The sequence below is a fragment of the Pimephales promelas genome, chromosome 18, assembly GCF_988280905.1.
Source record: "Pimephales promelas chromosome 18, fPimPro1.hap1.1, whole genome shotgun sequence".
In the NCBI taxonomy this organism is placed as follows: Eukaryota; Metazoa; Chordata; class Actinopteri; order Cypriniformes; family Leuciscidae; genus Pimephales; species Pimephales promelas.
The window spans coordinates 17,901,487-17,921,653 of record NC_142786.1 but is presented as its reverse complement, the minus strand read 5'-3'; the positions used below and the strand labels follow the sequence as shown (position 1 = coordinate 17,921,653).

At 37.8% G+C, this 20,167-nt stretch overlaps 1 protein-coding gene across 8 annotated transcripts in view; it reads left to right on the top strand.

Annotated features, from left to right (window-relative positions):
* Positions 1 to 20,167, top strand: part of ago4 (argonaute RISC component 4) — a 76,372-nt gene that overhangs the window by 40,318 nt on the left and 15,887 nt on the right. For 2 of the 8 annotated variants that reach the window (XM_089122902.1, XM_089122901.1), the window contains exons 4-11: positions 1,447 to 1,628; positions 5,865 to 6,001; positions 6,333 to 6,467; positions 6,696 to 6,767; positions 10,384 to 10,471; positions 10,558 to 10,705; positions 10,780 to 10,899; positions 16,817 to 16,945. In XM_089122902.1, coding sequence (XP_088979028.1) covers positions 1,447 to 1,628; positions 5,865 to 6,001; positions 6,333 to 6,467; positions 6,696 to 6,767; positions 10,384 to 10,471; positions 10,558 to 10,705; positions 10,780 to 10,899; positions 16,817 to 16,945 — 1,011 coding nt within the window. Of the gene's footprint in view, positions 1 to 1,446; positions 1,629 to 5,864; positions 6,002 to 6,332; positions 6,468 to 6,695; positions 6,768 to 10,383; positions 10,472 to 10,557; positions 10,706 to 10,779; positions 10,900 to 16,816; positions 16,979 to 20,167 lie in introns of all 8 variants that reach the window. The other 6 variants (XM_089122900.1, XM_089122899.1, XM_089122906.1 and 3 more) reach the window with 3 other exon arrangements.

Sequence of the window (20,167 nt, the reverse complement as noted above, 5' to 3'; positions counted from 1 at the left end):
TTAGGTGCACTCAAATTTTTCCTCGTCTTGCGTCACCTTTAACGCCATAATTTCAAGGTCACCTTTTTATCATGCACCATATATTCATATATATTATGTAAATGCTTTTAAACACGAATAAGATGTAATTTGTTTTGTTGTTTTTAAGAACAATTATACTGTATATAAAAATATAAATTTAAAAAAAATTAAAGTGCTGTTTTTACACTTTTCAAGTTAGGGCAGGGTATTGACACATTTTCACAAATCTCAAGGAAAACAAATCTCAACTAATGCTGTAAACTGGGAGTCAGTTGTAGCCCACTGTTCCATTACCCTTCTATCATATTGAAGGTAAAAATGACCTGATTTGTACACAAACACTTACATTACACTTTTACTTATTTTTATAATAATAATGTTAGCCTATATGACATATAAACATTTAAATGGTGGCTGCATAAAAACTTGCCTGAATTTTTCAAACAACATACATTAAATATTGAAAAACATTAAAAATTATATTGAATATGTAATATGGTGCATATATTTGGCAAAATGCTCCTAGAGTTAATTTTTCTAGCTGACTAATGAGTTTATGGTCACTGGATATGTTTTTTTTTTTTTTTCTGAGGTAAATGTGACGCTAAATTACGTTGTTTAAAAGCTGTTTAACTGACGTCTTTCCACGGTTGAAACACTGATTGAGCAATTCCATGTGAGAGATACAGATTTCGATAAGTTGTACTATCTTTTAACACACTTTCAAATGCTCGTTCATGTTTATTTCGCGCTGTAAGTGGTATTATTAAGGCGGAAGAGAAGCTCATGTGTGATCTGCGCTGCTGCTTCACTTGAGCTGAGCCAGAGCGATCTCACGCCACAGCGTCAATACACTATTTATGTTTTTGAATTTCGTAAGAAAATGGACCTAATTTGAAATCTGAGATTTTGTTTCATATCAATAGTAACAAAGCACAAAGATTATTGCGATGTATTGGATGGGATGCGCGTTGCGTGCTACAATCTTCCATTCATTCATCAACTGAAAACAGCATAGCCCAACGGGTTCGTAAAATGGGAATTAGTTTTTCAATATGAGAATATTTTTACCAGGCCATAAAAAGTAGTCTACATTTTTAAACGTGTCTTCGTCGTCTGTTTCTTCTGCTGCTGATTGCTGTAACTGATTCTCTGGTGTTCACGTTCAGGTCACAATTTATTTCGTATCACACTGCACGGAACATTTTCATGCGTGCAAGGAGAACAAAAGACTCGTTTGTGGAGAGTCAGCGGCTGCGATCATGCGAGAACGTTAGGTGCACTGGTGCGACTTAGGAAAAATTTTGGTTGCACCCTTACAAATTTTGGTCGCATGTGGTTCATCATTATAATATTGTCATATATGACCCTATATGAAATCTAAAGCTTCTGTTAACATGTCCTGTGTGCCGCCCCCTGGCTCAGGTGGACCTGGAGGTGACGCTGCCAGGCGAGGGCAAGGATCAGACCTTTAAGGTGTCTCTGCAGTGGGTGTCAGTGGTGAGTCTGCAGATGCTCCTGGAAGCGCTGTCTGGCCATCTCAACGAGGTCCCGGAAGACTCTGTTCAGGCTCTGGACGTGATCACTCGGCACCTGCCCTCAATGCGGTAAGCACAGTCTCGCACAGGGTGGCTTTGGTTTCCAAACGAGCTCTGGTGCTCTGTTAGTGCGGTTCGCTTGAATGAGTGTGAACGCTGCCGTCCGAACCCCAAACAAGCGGACCGAGACCCACATTTTCCTCCAAACAAACTCTGGTGCAGTAGGCTTGCTACGGTAGTCTGTGTTAGTGATGCGCGGGTCGTCTCGTAACCCGCGGGTCGGGTTGGGGCGGGTAAAGAAATTGTCACTTTATTTCCGGGGCGGGTCATTAAGTTTTATTATTATTTTTTTTTTATCCATGTATGTTGCTTGCAATTGGGAATATCTATTTTCATATTTTATAAGGTTACAATATGATTGCCGTAGCAACGTAACTTGCGTGAGGCTCCCAAACCTTTGGTGTCACGTGACACGTCATGAAAGCGCCGCGTCAAGCAGCTCCCGCCGACAGACGCGACAGCCTCGACAACAACAACAACGGAGAAATAAAAGTTAAGGTGGAAGACGAGGTGCGGGAGAAATTGAGGTCGGGAATATACATGATTAAAAGAAAAAAGGTCAGGCTGCTAAATCTAATGTTTGGGAGCGGTTCTCGTAAGTAGTTGCAGCAGGAGACAACAGTAATCTCGGCTACCTGAAGTGCAACTCGTGTGAAAAATATTCAAACGGGCACTTCCAGCATGTCAAGACATATTTGTGGGGGTCTAAGAAATAAAAAAATGGTTTAGCCTATTAGATGAATACAAATGCTGCTTTGTAAAAGTTGAAAATGTTTATTAATATGACCTGATTTATGGTTCATATTCATAATCGTCTGTTGTTGCCAGTTTACAGGGCGACGTTTCCAAGCACTTTCAGGTTGAAATAAAGGCTGTTTTCATTAACATTACAATGCCTAGTAGCTACTATGTCTATTTAACGGTCGCGGGTGCGGGGCAGGTTGTAAAAATACAGTGGTGCGGTGCGGGCTGGGGCGCGCCAAATAATTTCATAAAAGCGGGACCCGCGGGTTGGAAAAAAGCTGACCCGCGCATCACTAGTCTGTGTTACCGGTGTTCAGTCGCAACACCGGTTTCATAACATGCCCACCGCGGTTGTCAACACAAAAAAAAAGTGTAAAGCCTTAAAAATATTGAACGCAATTACGCAATAGTCGTTAAATCCTGCCTATTAACACACACACGACCCACAGAAAAGACGCGCGTCGGTATCGAGTTCTCTTTCGGGCTTGAACAAACCATAACACAAATTATGCCAAAATAAGAGCAGTCCATAAGAGCAGTCTTAAACGAACGTAGAGATTTGTGAGAAAATGGGACGCGAGTCAGATTGCGTCTCTGTCAGCAACGGCTGTCCGAATTCGCTCACTCGTTTTTACTTACTCCTTCTCATTCACTCCTTCAAGTGAACAGTATTAGTGGACTAATGTAGGGAATATGCCTAGTAAATGAGAGATTAGGGGGCGATTTCGGATTCAACCCATGTTCTCAAGCGGTGAAAAATAGAGGACACTGACAACGCGTTGACAGACAGGACTGAGCAGGTAATATTTAATATGAAAAAGTCTCAACTCTCAAATTTGGTCAGTCAAAGAAAATCAAACAATAAATAGGCCTACCGTTTTGTGGCTCTTTAATGTGTCGTGACCGATTGCCTGATAAAGCCAAGTTCCACCGATGTTAATCTAATAACTCTCCTGACTGGTTTCAAGAGAGAATATGAGTCTGAAACTCCTCCGTTGGGCTTTGATTATGAGGCGTCGTAACCAAACCAGGAAAAAATAAAACCTCTGCACTCAATTGGATAGTCGGTAGACCGACAACCAATCAGAGCAAGACAGTAAGTCAACTCCATTGCATAGCGCAGTTTTCAAATACAGAACGTAGCCTAACTTTATTTATTTTAGAAGTTAAATAACGAGTGTTGCTTCTTTTACTTACTTCTCCTTGAGTGCCACCAAAGGAGAAACCACAACGACCACAGGCTTTTCATTACGTCCCATCTTCTTAACGACCGTCAGAGCCAGCTGATAAGTTACACTTTTCCCGAATCATGTAGGAAGGACGCCAAAAATATCTTTCCGATCGACAAATGCCTTGATTGCAGTTCTCTTTTTGTCTATTAAAATGAATGTGCTGTCGATTTATTTTACAAAAGACGCTACAGTGGAATCTATACATCTAAATTCTACAGGTGCAGTCATCTTTGACAAGCGCTCTTTGATAATGTGATTACGTCCCTGCAGATCATCTGTCCATCATCGTATAAAGCCCGCCCTGGCAATTTGATTGGCCCGATCATTTTTTGCCTGATCATAATTTCTCCTCAATGGATCGAGTCCAGACCGAACTTCCCGACCAAAAAATGTTGTGGGTGGAGTTCGGGCTGGCATCCAGGATAGCTTTGTCGGACAAAAATGGTGGATTTTGATTGGTCAGATCACATGAGTGTCAATCAAAAGTTAGTTTCGCCCCGCATATTCAGGGCACAGTAACAAAACAGTTCTTTCCCGCACTACCGCACCGTTATGTATGCCCGTGAAAATGTGCGCATTTTATGTTTGCCTTTAAATTAGCGATTTAAAAGCCCTTGCCGGTGTTGTCACACATCGATTAACCGGTGAGAAAATATCCTCACATTCACAACCCTATGGTGCGGTTCGACTGAAATATGAATGCAAAATTGGGCAAAGGCTTCGAAACAAACCAAAAACGGGATGTGATGTCACAAGATGGGGTGAGTGGAGGAAACTGAACCAATTGCTTCACAAAATGATTCACTGTTTCGAAACGCAAATCAATTATTAAATATGAATTGTCTTTATAATATGTTATCTTATTAAATCATAGGTCTTGTTTTGTTTGTTTTATGTAGCGCTTGGTTAATCGCACCAATAAGACACTTTTAATGACATCTCTTTCTTATTACGTCATTAAATATTTTGATGTAAAATTTATACGAGATCAGGTAAAAATCATGAAGAAACGCCTTTTCACAGAAATCATATGAAAAATATGACCCGAGAAGGGTTTGGGACAGGAGAAAAAGCATGACACAGGTAAACATTGGGGTTGCATTTAAAGCTTCTCGACAAGCTAAATCTACAGAGAGATGCCGTATATCCGTATATTTTGTGAAACGATGATGTCATGCCATGAGCTGAGCTGGTTGTCATTGACAGCGACAACAACTCCCGTGAGCCCACTCTCTTTCCCGACGTTTCTTTAAAGTACGTCTTTCGTTATTATTTTAAATGAGTGACCCCTGGTGGCCAAAAATCGCATACTGTAGGTTTAAAGGAGTAGTTCACTTTTTGAAAAACTTTTGCTGATAATTTACTCACCCCCATGTCATCCAAGATGTCCATGTCTTTCTTTCTTCAGTTGAAAAGAAATTAAGGATTTTGATCAACATTCCAGGATTTTCTCCATATAATGGACTTCAATGGGAACCAAACGGTTCAAGGTCCAAATGAGAGTTTCAGTGCAGCTTCAAAGGGCTTTAAACGACACCAGACGATGAAAAAGGGTCTTATCTAGTGAAACGATTGGTCATTTCAAAAATAAATAAAAAGTTTAAGTTATATAAGCACAAATTTTTAATGTCAAATGTCTCCTGTTCAAATTGTTCATCAAAATGAACAAATCTTTTTTCGAGTCATGACTTGAAGGGTCCTAGATAAGAACCTTATTCATCGTCTGGTGTCGTTTAAAGCCCTTTGAAGCTGCACTGAAGCAAGTGCAGCTTCAAAATCTTTTGGACCTTGAACCGTTTGGTTCCCATTGAAGTCCATTATATGGAGAAAATCCTGGAATGTTTACATCAAAAACCTTAATTTCTTTTCAACTGAAGACAGAAAGAGATGGACATCTTGGATGACATGGGGGTGAGTAAATTATCAGAAAGTTTTTTTTGAACTGCTCCTTTAGGTGAAGATCATGATCCACAAAGATATTAGTAAATTTCCTTCCGTAAATATATTTTCGCACAATCACACAACTTTTTTTTGAAATTTTTTTTATTTATTTTTTTTATCAGATTCCAGATGTTCAATAGTTGTATTTCGACCAAATATTGTCCTATCCTAACAAACCATACATCAATGGAAAGCTTATTTATTCATCTTTCATACGATGTATTGTATAATCTCAATTTAAACAAATGCACCCATAAGACTGGTTTTGTGGTCTCGGGTCACACATGACCTGTGTTTGACACGTCCTCTTCTGCCTCGTGTGCCGCAGGTACACTCCAGTGGGCCGATCCTTCTTTTCGCCGCCCGAGGGCTACTATCACCCGCTGGGGGGAGGGAGGGAGGTGTGGTTCGGCTTTCACCAGTCGGTCCGTCCAGCGATGTGGAACATGATGCTCAACATAGATGGTATGTTTGCTTTCTGAAGCTTTCTTTGTGTTACTAGTCATTTGCTAACAAACAAGTGTTCATTACTTTAATGAGCTCATTGTTGAGCTCAATTATTACATTTGTTAAAATAAATAAATTAATAGCTAACTGTGATTTGTGTATGTGCATATTAACTTAGATGGTTACCTCTGATAACAGTCACTGTAAATTGTAATGTGGACTTTTTCTATAAAGCTGCTTTGAAACTGTGTGTTGTGAAAAGCGCCATCCTAATAAATATGAATTGTATTGAATTGAACTACGCGTATATCGCACATGTTTGATTTTGTTGTTTGTTCACACACTCCAGTGTCAGCGACAGCCTTCTACCGAGCCCAGCCTGTCATTGAGTTCATGTGTGAGGTTCTGGACATTCAGAACATCAACGAGCAAACCAAACCCCTCACAGATTCACAGCGTGTCAAGTTCACCAAGGAGATTCGAGGTGAGGACTGGAGCAGGTTCATTATGTCATTTATTGTTCAAAAGTTTGGGGATTGTATGATTTTTATAAAAATGTGTTTGAAGAGGCTCTTCTTGCTCATCAAGGCTGCATTTTATTTGATCAAAAATACAGTAAAACAGTAAAATATGAAGTTACAATTTAATACTTTCAAGTGTAATATATTGTAGAGCTGCACAATTACCAATTGTCTATTAAACTTTTGACAAGTACGATCACAGCGAACATTGGGATCTGAGTTGGCGCTGCCGCTGACCCAGAGAGAGCAGGTGTCATATATAGGTATGAAACAGCTTCACAGTCTTTTTTTTTTAACCACACAGTATCATTATTTCTGTCTTGCAATTAATAATAATTAAGTTTATAGTCAGGATATAAACACTGATGTTTACAGTAGCGATCAAAACCTTTTGAAAATATCTTGACGCTTCAAATAAAGATGGTCTCAATTTCATCGTTACACCAGTAGGTGGCGACAAGCGACTGTTTGTCTCTTGCTGCGTCCCAATTCGCTTACTTATACTACGTCCTAAAAGTATGTACTCTTTTTGTGAGTACAAAGTACATACTTTTGAGTGTGTAGCAAAAGAGTAGGCAAGCTTTGGCACATACTATTACGTCATCTTTAATGGACAGCTCTGTCATGTGCTGCGTGCATCCTGTCACCGTAAACTGCCCTGTCAATCATCTTGTCGCAGTTAAAATCCTCCATTCTATCTAATTTTATTTCCTACCATTTCGGAGAGCACGTTTATCTGCCAGTTGTGGGTCTTCCATGCTCTCCTCGTGTTTGCAATTTGAATGTAATGATGCATTTAAAACGTAATGGCTAAACGTGTCTTTACAAAAGTTCACAATGCTGCTGCAAATGCAATGGCCCTCATTTATCATTGTTGCGTAGAAACTAGGGGTGGCACGGTACATGAAAAAACACCCGAACCGTTCGGTTCGCTCGTCTCGGTTCGGAGCGTGTGTGCGTCTCACGGTTCGACGCATGCGCAATGTAGCCTCGTGCCCGTATGTCACGTTTGTTTTCTTTTCGCACGACATAAGCTTGTTCAACTTGGACCGGCGCTGCACAGAGCGACCGGTGAATAACATCAAACTAGAGCGGGAACGACGGCTCCGTCACTCACTTTCGTGGTATTTGATGTCATTACCGATCGCTCTGTATGCCGGTTCAAGTTAGTAAACAATCCAGTAAAAGTGGAGTATGGAGCGCTGCAGGTCACGGCACGCGGAGAAATGGCAAGTGGGAGAGATGAGGGAGTTGGAGGGAGCGCGAGCGTCCTATAAGTCTATGGTATAAGTCCGGTGTGTGGGAACATTTTGGATTTCATGTTATGATATTTTAATATAACGTTACAGTGGCACTTTATGTTTAGATAAGAGCTCCAGTCATATGTTTCGAAATCCTGCACTTTAATTTCAAGTGAAAAAAGGTACCCTCACTTTTTGGGAATAGAAGCATTGTTTATACTGTTTTTTGTGTTGAGGTTGAACTTATGTTTCACTTTGTTTATGGCCTTTGCTATTGCTATAGCCTAATTACAGGCAATGAGGTATTCATGTATATTAACTTATTCATAAAAGACAGTGTAGTTCCTCTTTTTTTCTTTTAAAAGATAGAATTTTTGTAAGAGCTACACAAGTTGTCAGTTGATAAATGCAAGTTAATTTCTTTGTGTAAATAAGATTTGTGTGATAAAAATGCTCAAGTTCTTGTAGAGATAGTGATACACATTCTCCTTTTTTTTTTCAAAATAAATGAAAAGCATGTCAATGTCTTCTCTCTTGCTGTATCAAAATCTCACCTAGCTTTCCTCTGAGATAGTCCCAAAATGTGCTTAAAGTCAAAGAGTCAAATTCAGTTTGTGCATGATTGCATGAATATAATTTTTTTTATACTGTATCCTAAAGTGTGGATAATTAAGCTATATATCACATGCTGAAGTACATTTCTGGAGTGTTAAAGATTAAAAGAAAAAAAATAACAAGAACCGTACAGAACCGAAAACCGTGACACTAAAACCGTGATACAAACCGAACCGTCGGTTTCGTGAACCGTGCCACCCCTAGTAGAAACGGGTGTATATTTTGGCGTAATATTATGCTTACGCTCCTCTCACCGCCTGATTTATGAAGCTGTGCGTACCTTTGAAATCCAGGTGTACGCAATACCTGCCCTTGATAAATCCCGCGGCCGAAAACGATCGTCATTAGAATAACACGTCCCCGCTCCCCCCACGCCCTCATTTTACGCCAAGGACACACGGAAGACGGCAAAGACTTCTCCGACGTGGAGCCGAAATGACCCATCACAATGCATTATTTTACAGCACGTCTTTTGAAATGAGCATTCAATTTCCAATCACGTCACGTGTATAATAGTGATGATGATGATGTGATGTGAAGTACCATTCATTCACATTAATAATTGCATGACAATTTGTAATATTCTTATTATTAGGCCTATATGATTTGTATTAATGACGCTTATTGTTATTTAGAAGAAGGATGTCGTTATTATTATTTGTATTATTATTATTTAAAAGAAGAAGAATGTAGCTATTTTTTATTATTTTGTCAGTCTGAATAATATTTTTGGTCAATGAAAGCCTTACCGAACCGTGTCCGTGCGCACCTGCCGGGATAATCCTGAAACGGCAGGGTGAAGTCCACAGGCTCGCAACTGAAGGAATACATATGCTTACAAATCAAATGATTTTTGTAAAGTCACACAAATTAAACATTGAAGTCCACGTTGCACAAAAATAAACACCGAAGTTTATAATTACTATGTTGTTGTTGTTGGTTTTTTTGTGTGTTTTTTTTACAGTGGGTCATTAATCATATCTTTTCAGTGCGTTAAGTGGTGTTAGGAATTTTTCTCCGCATTTCCTCACTAACGTGCGTACACCACGTCCATATTGATAAATCTCAAAGTCACCGTGGTTTTGGGTGTACGCAAGGTGTACGCTGGAAATTTGGTGTACGCACTTTTGATAAATGAGGGCCATTGTGTACAACATTGAATAAATTCATTTTCGTCAGGTTAGATACTGATAATTAATCCATCAAAGCTCTTTATTTAACCTCTCTACACAACCGCGGGGACTCGCGCGTCCTCCGTTTCGACTACGTGTCTGTAGTTTTTTAACACTTACTCGTGTTTGTAGTTCTAACCGAATCCTCGTCCCATGGTTTGTGGGCAATATCAGCCGTTAGAGTGTGCATCGATCTACACTTCGGATTCTGACCGGAAAAAGTAGACCATCCGGGTATCTTTGAAACACTCATTTCAACATACTACGATTTGGGATGGATAGTATGCGAATTGGGACGCAGGGATTGAATCATTCAAGAGATTCGTATAAAAACTGATTCATTCAGTTATGAAACAAGTGAAGTCATTGAGTGAGTCAGATTCACTCAATCTGATTTTAAATTTTATGTATAAGTATTTACATTTCACAAAAACATTTTGATCCTTTAGTAAAGTACATATTATTTTAAGTTGTCTGCTTGTTTAAAATAGAGATCTCGATTTTGAACAATCACAAACAAAAATAATTCTCAATTAATCCAAAATTGTGCAGTTCTAATATATTGGAGAATGTGTTTTATTCCTATGCAAAGCTGATGTTGAAAACGCTTGTGCTGCTTCATATTTTTTTTGTGGAAACTTCCTTTTTTTCTTTTCAGGCTTCTTTGAATAGAAATGGAATTTTTTGTAACATTATAAATGTCTGTGCTGTTGCTTTTGATCAATTTAATGCATCCTTGCTGATTTTAAAAGTATTATTTTATTTTTTTAAAGTTGCACTACATCAAGGGCCAATACTGCTTAAATTTTGGTTGTGTATTGATTGCTGAGTTAATATCATTGTGTGTTTAGGACTGAAAGTGGAGGTCACACACTGTGGGCAGATGAAGAGGAAGTACCGTGTGTGTAACGTCACGCGCCGCCCAGCCAGCCATCAGACGTTAGTGTCTTCAAAATTTTATCAGTGTTTGCAAAAAATGATGCATTATTTACCGATAGTTACATCTCCTCCGCATGTGCCTGCAGATTTCCTTTGCAGCTTGAGAACGGCCAGGCCATGGAGTGCACCGTTGCCCAGTACTTCAAGCAAAAGTACAGCCTGCAGCTCAAATACCCCCATCTGCCCTGCCTCCAGGTGGGGCAGGAGCAGAAGCACACTTACCTGCCCCTCGAGGTAAGGCTTGCCCACACATCAGTTATTCATACAGAAAGTAATGTGTTAACACTTGTCTGGTTTCCTCCATAAAGGTTTGCAACATAGTGGCAGGACAGCGCTGTATAAAGAAACTCACAGATAACCAGACCTCCACCATGATCAAGGCGACGGCCCGCTCGGCCCCAGACAGACAGGAGGAGATCAGCAGACTGGTGATTATTATTTATTTATTTATTTATTTATTTTCGGTATCGGCCGATATTTGTTCATTTATAATGATATCGTTATCAGTGCAATGATAAAATTTGGACGATAAATAATTTTGTTTTTGTAATCTGCTCTCAAAATTGTAAAAGCTTTGGATTTATATTTAGCAGCCAATAAATTGGTTATCTGCTTTCAAATATAAAGAATTATCGGTATCAGCCAAAATGTTCATATCGATGCATCCCTAGAAAAAAGTTTTCAGTCGATAAATAATGGGTTGTTTCTTACATCAGAGTTTAACATGATGTTCGACATGATGGTTTTGAATTGCTTGAAGCATGATCACTTTAAAATCACTTTGAAAAAGGAGAATACAGTAAAGTATTCACTTTAAATGAATCACTTTAAAAAGGAGAATACAGTAAAGTGCAACATGTGCAGCGCAAGTCTGTCGTAACGGCTACGTACAAATATAATGATTTTTTAAAAATAACTGTTCATATGGTGTGGAATATAGCTCTAAGGGACTGAAAACATCCTGCAAAGATTTATATCTGAAAGTGCACCGTATATAAAGTTATTGTCTTTCAAAAGTGTGAGTCAACTCTGAGTCTATGAAATGAATTGTTTTTGAAACGAGTCATTAGCTGTTACATCGTGACGTAGAGATGTCATTGGCCGCGCCCAGTTACTGCGCGCGCAGACTAGACATGTGCCGGTATTCGGTAATGCGATAAATCGCTGTAATGAATATGCACGATATTGTTATCACAGGCTGTTCAAAATACCATGAAAAATAATAGATTTGAATTTAGACTTTTTGAGCGCGCATTAGCTTATTTTCCATCAACCGCTCAAACATTGCGTATATGCTGTGCAAAACACGCGCGCACTCTGATGTAAACAATCCCCTCATGTATAAGCACTGTGTGCAAGCGGCAGTGCGCACTAAATGTAAACAATCCTCACATGGAGTAGAAGCATGGCGGAACGCTCCCGACGATTTATCCCCGCAGGGCTGCCAACTCTCACACATTCACCTTGAGACTTTCAGACAGGACACGGAATACGCGCAAGGATGTTTTGTTGCTGCATCGACCAACACACGCCTGGGTTAAAGTTCAAAATAGTTCAACTTTTTATTTGTAAATTTGTATATCGTGTTGTATCTGAGGGGCAACGTTGAACCAAGCAGCCAGCGTCGCACATTCCGTGTCCTGTCTGAAAGGCGCTTAACACTAGAAGTGCCAGAATTCCAAAACTACTAGAACGGCCACAAACGGTCATTTTGACCGTTAGATTCAAAACAGTGTTGATGAATAATTTTCGTAATTATTTTTGTCAACCACATTTTTTCAAAGACGAAAACGAGACAATAACTAAATAAAAACTAGGTTTGAATGACAAAAACTATGACGAAAATGTTAGATAGTGACGATTTGCGACGCGGTCAAGGCTAATAATAATAATAGGACTCGCAGAACTAGTGAACAGCCAATGCAGCAAAACAAACAGCGCAGGACAGGGCAGCAGAGCTCACCACGATCATCCGACATGAATGGACCATCTGGATCGGCCGTGTCTGATGATAGCAGCCGTCTCTTTTTCCTTGATGTGGACTCTGACTCTGAATCACTCTCTGATGAGGAGGAAATGTTAACTTGCACCCAGGAAACGTCGCTGTCACTTTCCACCTCCGATTGTTCCCCTGCATCCGAATTATAGATAACTGTAGTCCGGTTTTATTTGCTTATTTCTGATCAACAACTAATGTAGAAATTATTATATAGCAAACACAGCTACAGAGGTGATCGGACAGACCATTCTGTTGACAGTTGGGAGAGAACACGATCAACCGCGGGATATATAAATTCAGTGCGGTCAATATGACCGTCTATGGCCGAAATAGGTAAATATGTTCATTTTTTTTTGTTTTGCCTTACGTTTACATAACTTTATTTATATGAAAAGCATTTTAAATGAAAATACAGACAATTTTAGGAAAAGTCAGGTACCAGCAGGATTTTATTATTTTTTTCAACAAAGTTATTGTAGATATAAAATTCAAAACGGTCAAAATGACCGTTGTGGCCGTTCTAGTGTTAATGCATTTGACACTTTTCACACGCTCTCCCACAGAGAAAAATCACAGAGCAAAGAGGACACTGACACCGACAGAGTAGACAGAGCAGGTTACTTTTGATATGAAAGTTGTTATTGTTAAATTGATAGTTATTGATAAATCAGCTCTTAAGTTCTGATCACTGATCGTTGCTCCTCAGTTCAAGTAAACCGATCATGTTACTTTAGTTTTTATGTATATACAGTACAGTACAACTCACCGAAAGGTATATTTACTTATACATAATAACGATCAATCAGTGTTTTCAAACACGGAAAGAGGTCAGTAACACTGCAGGAGAACAGTTGTGTAACAAAACGTTACATTTACCTCAGTAAAGCCATTTAATAATGACCAGCACATAAGTTGACTAAAAATAATAAAAAAGGAGTATTTTGCTAAATATTATATTTAATTTCTCTCTGTATGTTTACAGCATTATGTGAGATTTTTTTTTTTTTTTTTTCTTGAGAAACATTAACAGACTGGGGCCTACCTAATATTTATCCAAATAAGTCAATATTGAATTAAGACTAAAAACAAATCCAAGCATTTAATTGAATAATACAAACAGTAACCTACCAGTCATTTTACCATGTAAACAACGTAACATGTTGTCACTAAACTTTAAACAATTCGGTTTAGTTATCATATGTTTTGAAAATCACAATTACACACTCTGATGCAAGTTGGGGTTTTTTTTAGAGACCCACAATGCATCTGTTTTTCTTGAGCATTAAAATATAATTTCATTAAAATATCGTGATAATACCGTATACCGTGATAAAAGCTCAATCAATTAACCGCAGCATGAAAATTTGATACCGGCACATGCCTAGCGCAGACGGAAGTGTAAACTTGAAGTCTACACATTCAAATACTTCATCATAGCGTCATGTCGAGAAGAGGCTGTGTTCTACAATGCAAAGATAGTTCAGCCACTTTGTTTTCATTTACCAGGGACGAGCATGTGAAGAATCGGTGGTTAGAGTTCATATTTGCAACGATACCACAACAGTATAGCCTGATTGTGTTCTGATTTTAATGACGAATCGTTCAAAAACATAAATGAATTCAAATGTGGATTCACAAGCAGTTGTTCCTGAAAGATGGCTCAGTAACTTACTTACCTAGTGTATATGGATCAGCTTCCTCCTATGAATTACAACCTGTAAGTATTATTAATAATTGTTCCTTTTATGGGTTTTGGAACGGTTTTGTAGCGTCGGGCGCGAGAAGGGAAGGCGCAATAAGTATGTGTGTGCGTGTGTGTTTGTGTGTGTAAGTTACGCTCAGTGCAGCTTCTAGGTCTCCAATGTCATTTTTTTAACATGTGAAATTAGGGCTGGGTATCGATTCACATTTCAATTTCGATTCGATTTCGATTCACAAGCTCTCAGTTCGATTCGATTTCGATTCTCGATTCAATTTTCGATTCTCGATTCCTGATTTGATTCTCGATTCGACTATAATGAAGATGTAATACAAATCCTATATTTATAAAAAAGAACAGTGGACATAAGTTTACTAGTGGTTAATTAATACAAAGAAATTAAGAGCCATAAACCTGTATATAAAACTCTTTTTATTTTATGTACACTAAATGCATACAAAGAATAAACAGGATTTTGATGCAAAAAAAGTCAGAACAGTCACACAGCTTGATCAAGTATCAGTATCATGTTATTTTATCTTTAAGATAGCTATAGATAAATATATAAATATTTAGACTTTTTTTTACATTGATCTTACCTAAATGGTAATGTAATTTTTTTGTTTATTTTTGTTTTTTGTTTTAAGAGTTTATGTATGGAAGCTTGATTTCAATCTTTGAATTAAATTGAAAAAAGTAGCACAAATAAATACAATAGAATAAAGACACAAATTAAGAGACATTTTGGGGTAGTTTTTTGGGTATGTCAGAAATACTACAGAAACTGAATAAAGGAATCCAATGTAAAATAACACTGGATAGTCTTTTTAGTCCAGACTGAATTAAATACAAAGGCTTTTAATTCTGATTGCTTACAATTAATACTATATTCTGTTGTTATGACAACAGAATTAATGACTGACACAAATGGCTGCGTTCACTTTAAGAACTAGTGCGCGAATACTGTTTAATTAACTTTCTGTCACACGCGTTTAATGCTAATTTAAGACATTACCGACTGTCTTTACGAGGTTACTCACCAAGACCAGAGTTTTGACATAATGTTGCGTGTCTTAACTGTTAAAGTGATATAATCCAGGGACAAAACTTTTGTTTCTGGCGAGCTGTTTGTGAGGCAGATTTAGCCTGTACTGTGCACGCAGTGAAAGACATCTCTGAGAGTCCGCGAGCATGGGATGGTTTAACATTGCTTGTAAAACACAAAAAGACGTGAAAATGATAAACGTTAGTTCCGATCATAGGTTACGATGCAATGCTGGCCCGATTGTTAAGTGAATATTCCGTCATGTCCCGACTCCTGAACGCGTGTGTGTATCGAAAGCTGCAGCGTTTGGCGCTTGCATAGTGCAGAGAGACGAGAAGATGCAGCACCGCGTCCGCGAGCCCTTTATATGGAAAAAATCGATTCGTGGCCGTTGAGAATCGATTTTGAATCGAACACATTTTAAAAAACGATTAATCGAAAAATCGATTTTTTTGCCCAGCCCTATGTAAAATGTTTGTAGCTGTTATTGGAGTTGTCATAAAGAATAGAGCGTCTTGTAGTTCTGCAGTGCTTTATCAATATGTTTGTGTTATGCCAACCAACAATAACTGACTGGGTCTGTCATCTGACCAATCACCACCGATTAGCGTCATGCAAAGGAGTGGTTTGGAAAAATGAGTCGTTGTACGAATCATTTGGGAGTTGGTGAGCAAATCAGTTAAAAATAAATGCATATTATAAGACAAAGTGTTTTTTTTATCCTTGCATGCATGTTAAACTGTTTTTGGGAACTCCTAAAACAAAAATAGGAACATTTTTAAATGCTATGATGGGCTCTTTAATGGTGAGACTTTTAATCGGGCTCAAAAAATGTATAAAAATTTGGATTTAGATTTATCGTCCAATATATAGGTTATCGGCTTTCAAATATAAAGAGTTATCTGTAACGGCCAAAATTATCATCGGTGCATCCCTAACTATTATATAAGAATGTTGGTAACGCTTTACAATAAGGTTCATTATTTACAGTACCTAAATGAGTTAACATGAACTAAGAATGCATGACTGTAATGAAGAACAATACTTCAGTATTTATTAATCTTAGTTGATATGAATTTCAACATTTAGTGATACGTCATTAAAATTAAAGGTTGTATTTGTTAACATTAAAGCACTGTGAACTAACATCAACACACAATGAACAGCTGGATTTGTATTAACTAACATTAACAAAGATTAGTAAATATAGTAACAAATGTATTGCATGTTGTTAGATTATGCATTAATGAACCTTTATTGTAAAGTGTTCCCAGAATATTATAGTTGTAATAACTTGATTAACTGCAAAAATGCTTTTCTTTACTTAGTGTTTTTGTCTTGTTTACAGTGAAAATAGTAAATGCATGTTAATTTAAGAATTTTTTTGCTAAAGTAGTAAAAAGGCCATAAGATAAGATTTTTTTTTGAAGCAACGACTCACTTAATTTTGATTTATTTCCCCAGAAAACACATAATATCTTAGTAAATGCATCTTGATTTTAAGGTTTTTTTGATATTTGGACTGAAAACAAGACAAAGTAAGAAAAGCATTTTTGCAGTGATTGCTGCTTCCTCCACTAAAGCTCCTATTAATGGTTGCAGGTGAAAAGCAACAGCATGGTGGGCGGACCCGACCCGTACCTGAAGGAGTTTGGGATCGTGGTGCACAATGACATGACGGAGGTGACGGGGCGGGTCCTCCCAGCGCCCATGCTCCAGTACGGGGGCCGGGTGAGTACTGACACCGGGAGGGACTGTAGCAGGGTGAGTACTGGGGCTCGGGTGCGGGTGTGTGTGTGTGTGTGTGTGTTTGTGTGTGTGTAGGGCTGGGTATCAATTCAGATATTTCGATTCACAAGCTCTCAATTCGATTTTGATTCGACTCAATAGATTTAATAGAAATTGCTAAATTAAAAAAAAAAACAGTGAACAAAAGTGCATAAGTGGTTAATAAAAGAAATTAAGAGCCACAATACTGTATATTAAACTCTTTTTATTTTAGGTACATCAAAACAGAACCCAACTCTGTTTCAAATGCATACAATGAATAGACAGGATTTTAATGCAGGATAAAAAAAATTGATGCTGGAAATTGTACGCATCAGAAGAGTCGCAGGCCTTGATCAAACACGATCAGGTTCTTTTGTTCAAGATAACACACACACAAACTCTCACAGCATTATCTGTAGCGTTGAGGCTCAAGTCTGAACAGTGGAGGAACACTAATACTGGATGAATAAATATGGAGAAATCAATTCGTGGCCTTTGAGAATCGATTTTAGATCGACCACATTTTAAAAAACGATTAATCGAAAATCAATTTTTGTGCCCAGCCCTAGTCGCGCGGTGCATGGACTAACCCGAGGCATGATGATCAGACTCCTGTGTTTCAGCAGCGACTCATGTTGAGGAGCTCAAATATAATGCAGTGAGGAAAATAGTCCCCCTGTGGTGAAAATCCAGCATTTAATGTTGTTTATGCTTGTATGTGGTGTTTTTAATACGCTTTAAGACACACCATGTGTAAGTTCATAAGTGGACAGCATTGCTGAGTATTTTGCTCCTTAAAACTGCAGTGAACCAAAGACAGTCTCAAAAACATGGTTTGAAATCACTGGTGTTTCTGATGTCACAAACGACCATGTAACCAATCAGATCAACGTGTGATCGTCAACCAGTGGATCTCTGAGAGAGTGAGTGGAGGTGGGGCTCATTTGCATATCCATAGAACTGTGCATACTAAATGAGGCGAGGGTATTTATGTCATTTTGGTGATCAAAGATGACTTTTAAGGGATACGACTATTGACTACAGGGGGACTTTAAGACTAAAAGCATCTCATTTTAACGAGTTACTCGTCAGTCATTTTTCATCTTAATATTGGGATTTTTTTTTTTTTTTTTTTTTACCCTCCCAGTAGAGTCTGATATTCATTCCTGTGAAGTGACCTCTTGAGTGATTGCGCTTTTTTTTTAATTAAATGTGTGCTTCAGTCTTCAGGGATTTTCTTAATTTGGTTATAACATATGATAAATATATTTGATTATATTTTATTTGTTATTATTTTTCATTATATTTGATAGGGCTGGGTATTGAGACAAATTTCACAATTCGGTTCGATTTCGATTCACAAGCTTGCAATTCGATTTCGATTCAATATCGATTATTTTGGATATCAGTTACAATAAATAGCAATTTTTCTCAAGGGTATCAAATCTCTTAAATGCTGTAAACTATGGGAATCTAGTTGTAGCCTACTAGGCTTCATTAGCCTAATATGAAGGTAATAATGAACTGTTTTGTAGCTATACAAACACTTAAATTACACTTTTATTTATTTTTATAATAAGAAGATTATATGAAATATAAACATTTAAATGGTGGCTGTCATAAAAACTTGCCAGATTTATTCAAATATGCATTAAGTATTGAAGAACATTAAGATTATAATGCATATGTAATGGTGTATATATTTAGCAAAATGCTCCTCTCTAGAGTTATTTTTTCTAGTGACTAACGAGTTATGTGGGTTTTCTGAGGTAAATATGACGATACATGACAAGACATTGATTACAAGCTGTTTAATTGACGTCTTTCCACGGTTGAAACGCTGATTGAGCGAATCAATGTGACATGATACGGATTTAGATAAGTTGTACTCTATGTTTTAACACGTTTTCAGAAGCTCATTCATGTTTATTTCGCGCTGTGACTGCTATTATTAAGCCGGAAGAGAGATCAGCGCTGCTTTTCTTGAGCTGCGCCAGAGCGATCTCACGCCACAGCGCCAAAACGCTATTTATGTTTTTGAATTTCTAAAGAAAATGGACGTCATTTGAAAATTGAGACTTTGTTTAATATCAATAGTAACAAAGGACAAAGATTATTGCGTTTTTTTTTTTTTTTTTTTTTTTGGATGCGCGCAGCCGCGATACAATGTCCCATTCATTCAAATGAAACAGGATGACTAATCGATTCTTGAGATTTAAGAATCGATATCGGTCCGTAAAAATGAGAATCGATTAATATCGAGAAATCTATATTTATTACCCAGCCCTAATATTTGATTATAGTGTGTGTAATATATATATATATATATAAGTTTTATGTTTTGCTATGTTTGGTTTGTAGTCAACATTTACAATGGGTCAAAACTGTTCATCAAAGTTAGATATTAATTTTGAACAATACCCGTTCTTTTCTTAGGACAACTTTGAACTTTTTTGATCCATTTCAAATGTTGACCACTGTATATTTGATTAAACTTTGTGATTCAAAAACATCTGGAATTGAAATATGACCTATTAATTTTTTTTCATAACCCCTGAACACTGGAGCCATTCTTTACTGTTAAAGTCAAACAACTTCTGTATTCTGGCCTAAGTTCTTTATAATTCTTTTCATTATTAACCTTCTGTGTGTGAGGAGGCTGGAGAGGGTTTATTCTGTGTGTGCTCTCTGGTGATCTGGTGCGTTCAGGTCCTCCTGGGAAGATCGAAGTGCGATGTGGGAAGTCGTGTCAAATCACTATCATTGGAGGGAGATGGCGGAGACCTTTCTCTTAATTACTTAAAAATCCAGCAAGGTTCTTAAACTCAGTTCTAGAAAATGAAGAATAAAGAAATGTGTGTCAGGTGTTTTGAATTCATTTATGAAGCCACTGCAAACTTTATCGTCACATATTACATTATATTATAATGCCATCATATTCTGTGCAGGTGGTTTGCTTACTGCGCTGTAAATAGAAAAGCCTGACAATATCACTGCTAAATGCCTTTTGAAGGTGCGGTTGATTATGATTTCACTTTTCTAGCTTTAGTTAGTGTGTAATGTTGCTGTTTGAACAAACAACATTAGTTATTGATATCTTGGAGAGATTTGCTTTTACAGACATCACTTTTTAATAAGGACTACAACACACGGCTGGTAGGACCTACACAAGCTTCCACGAGT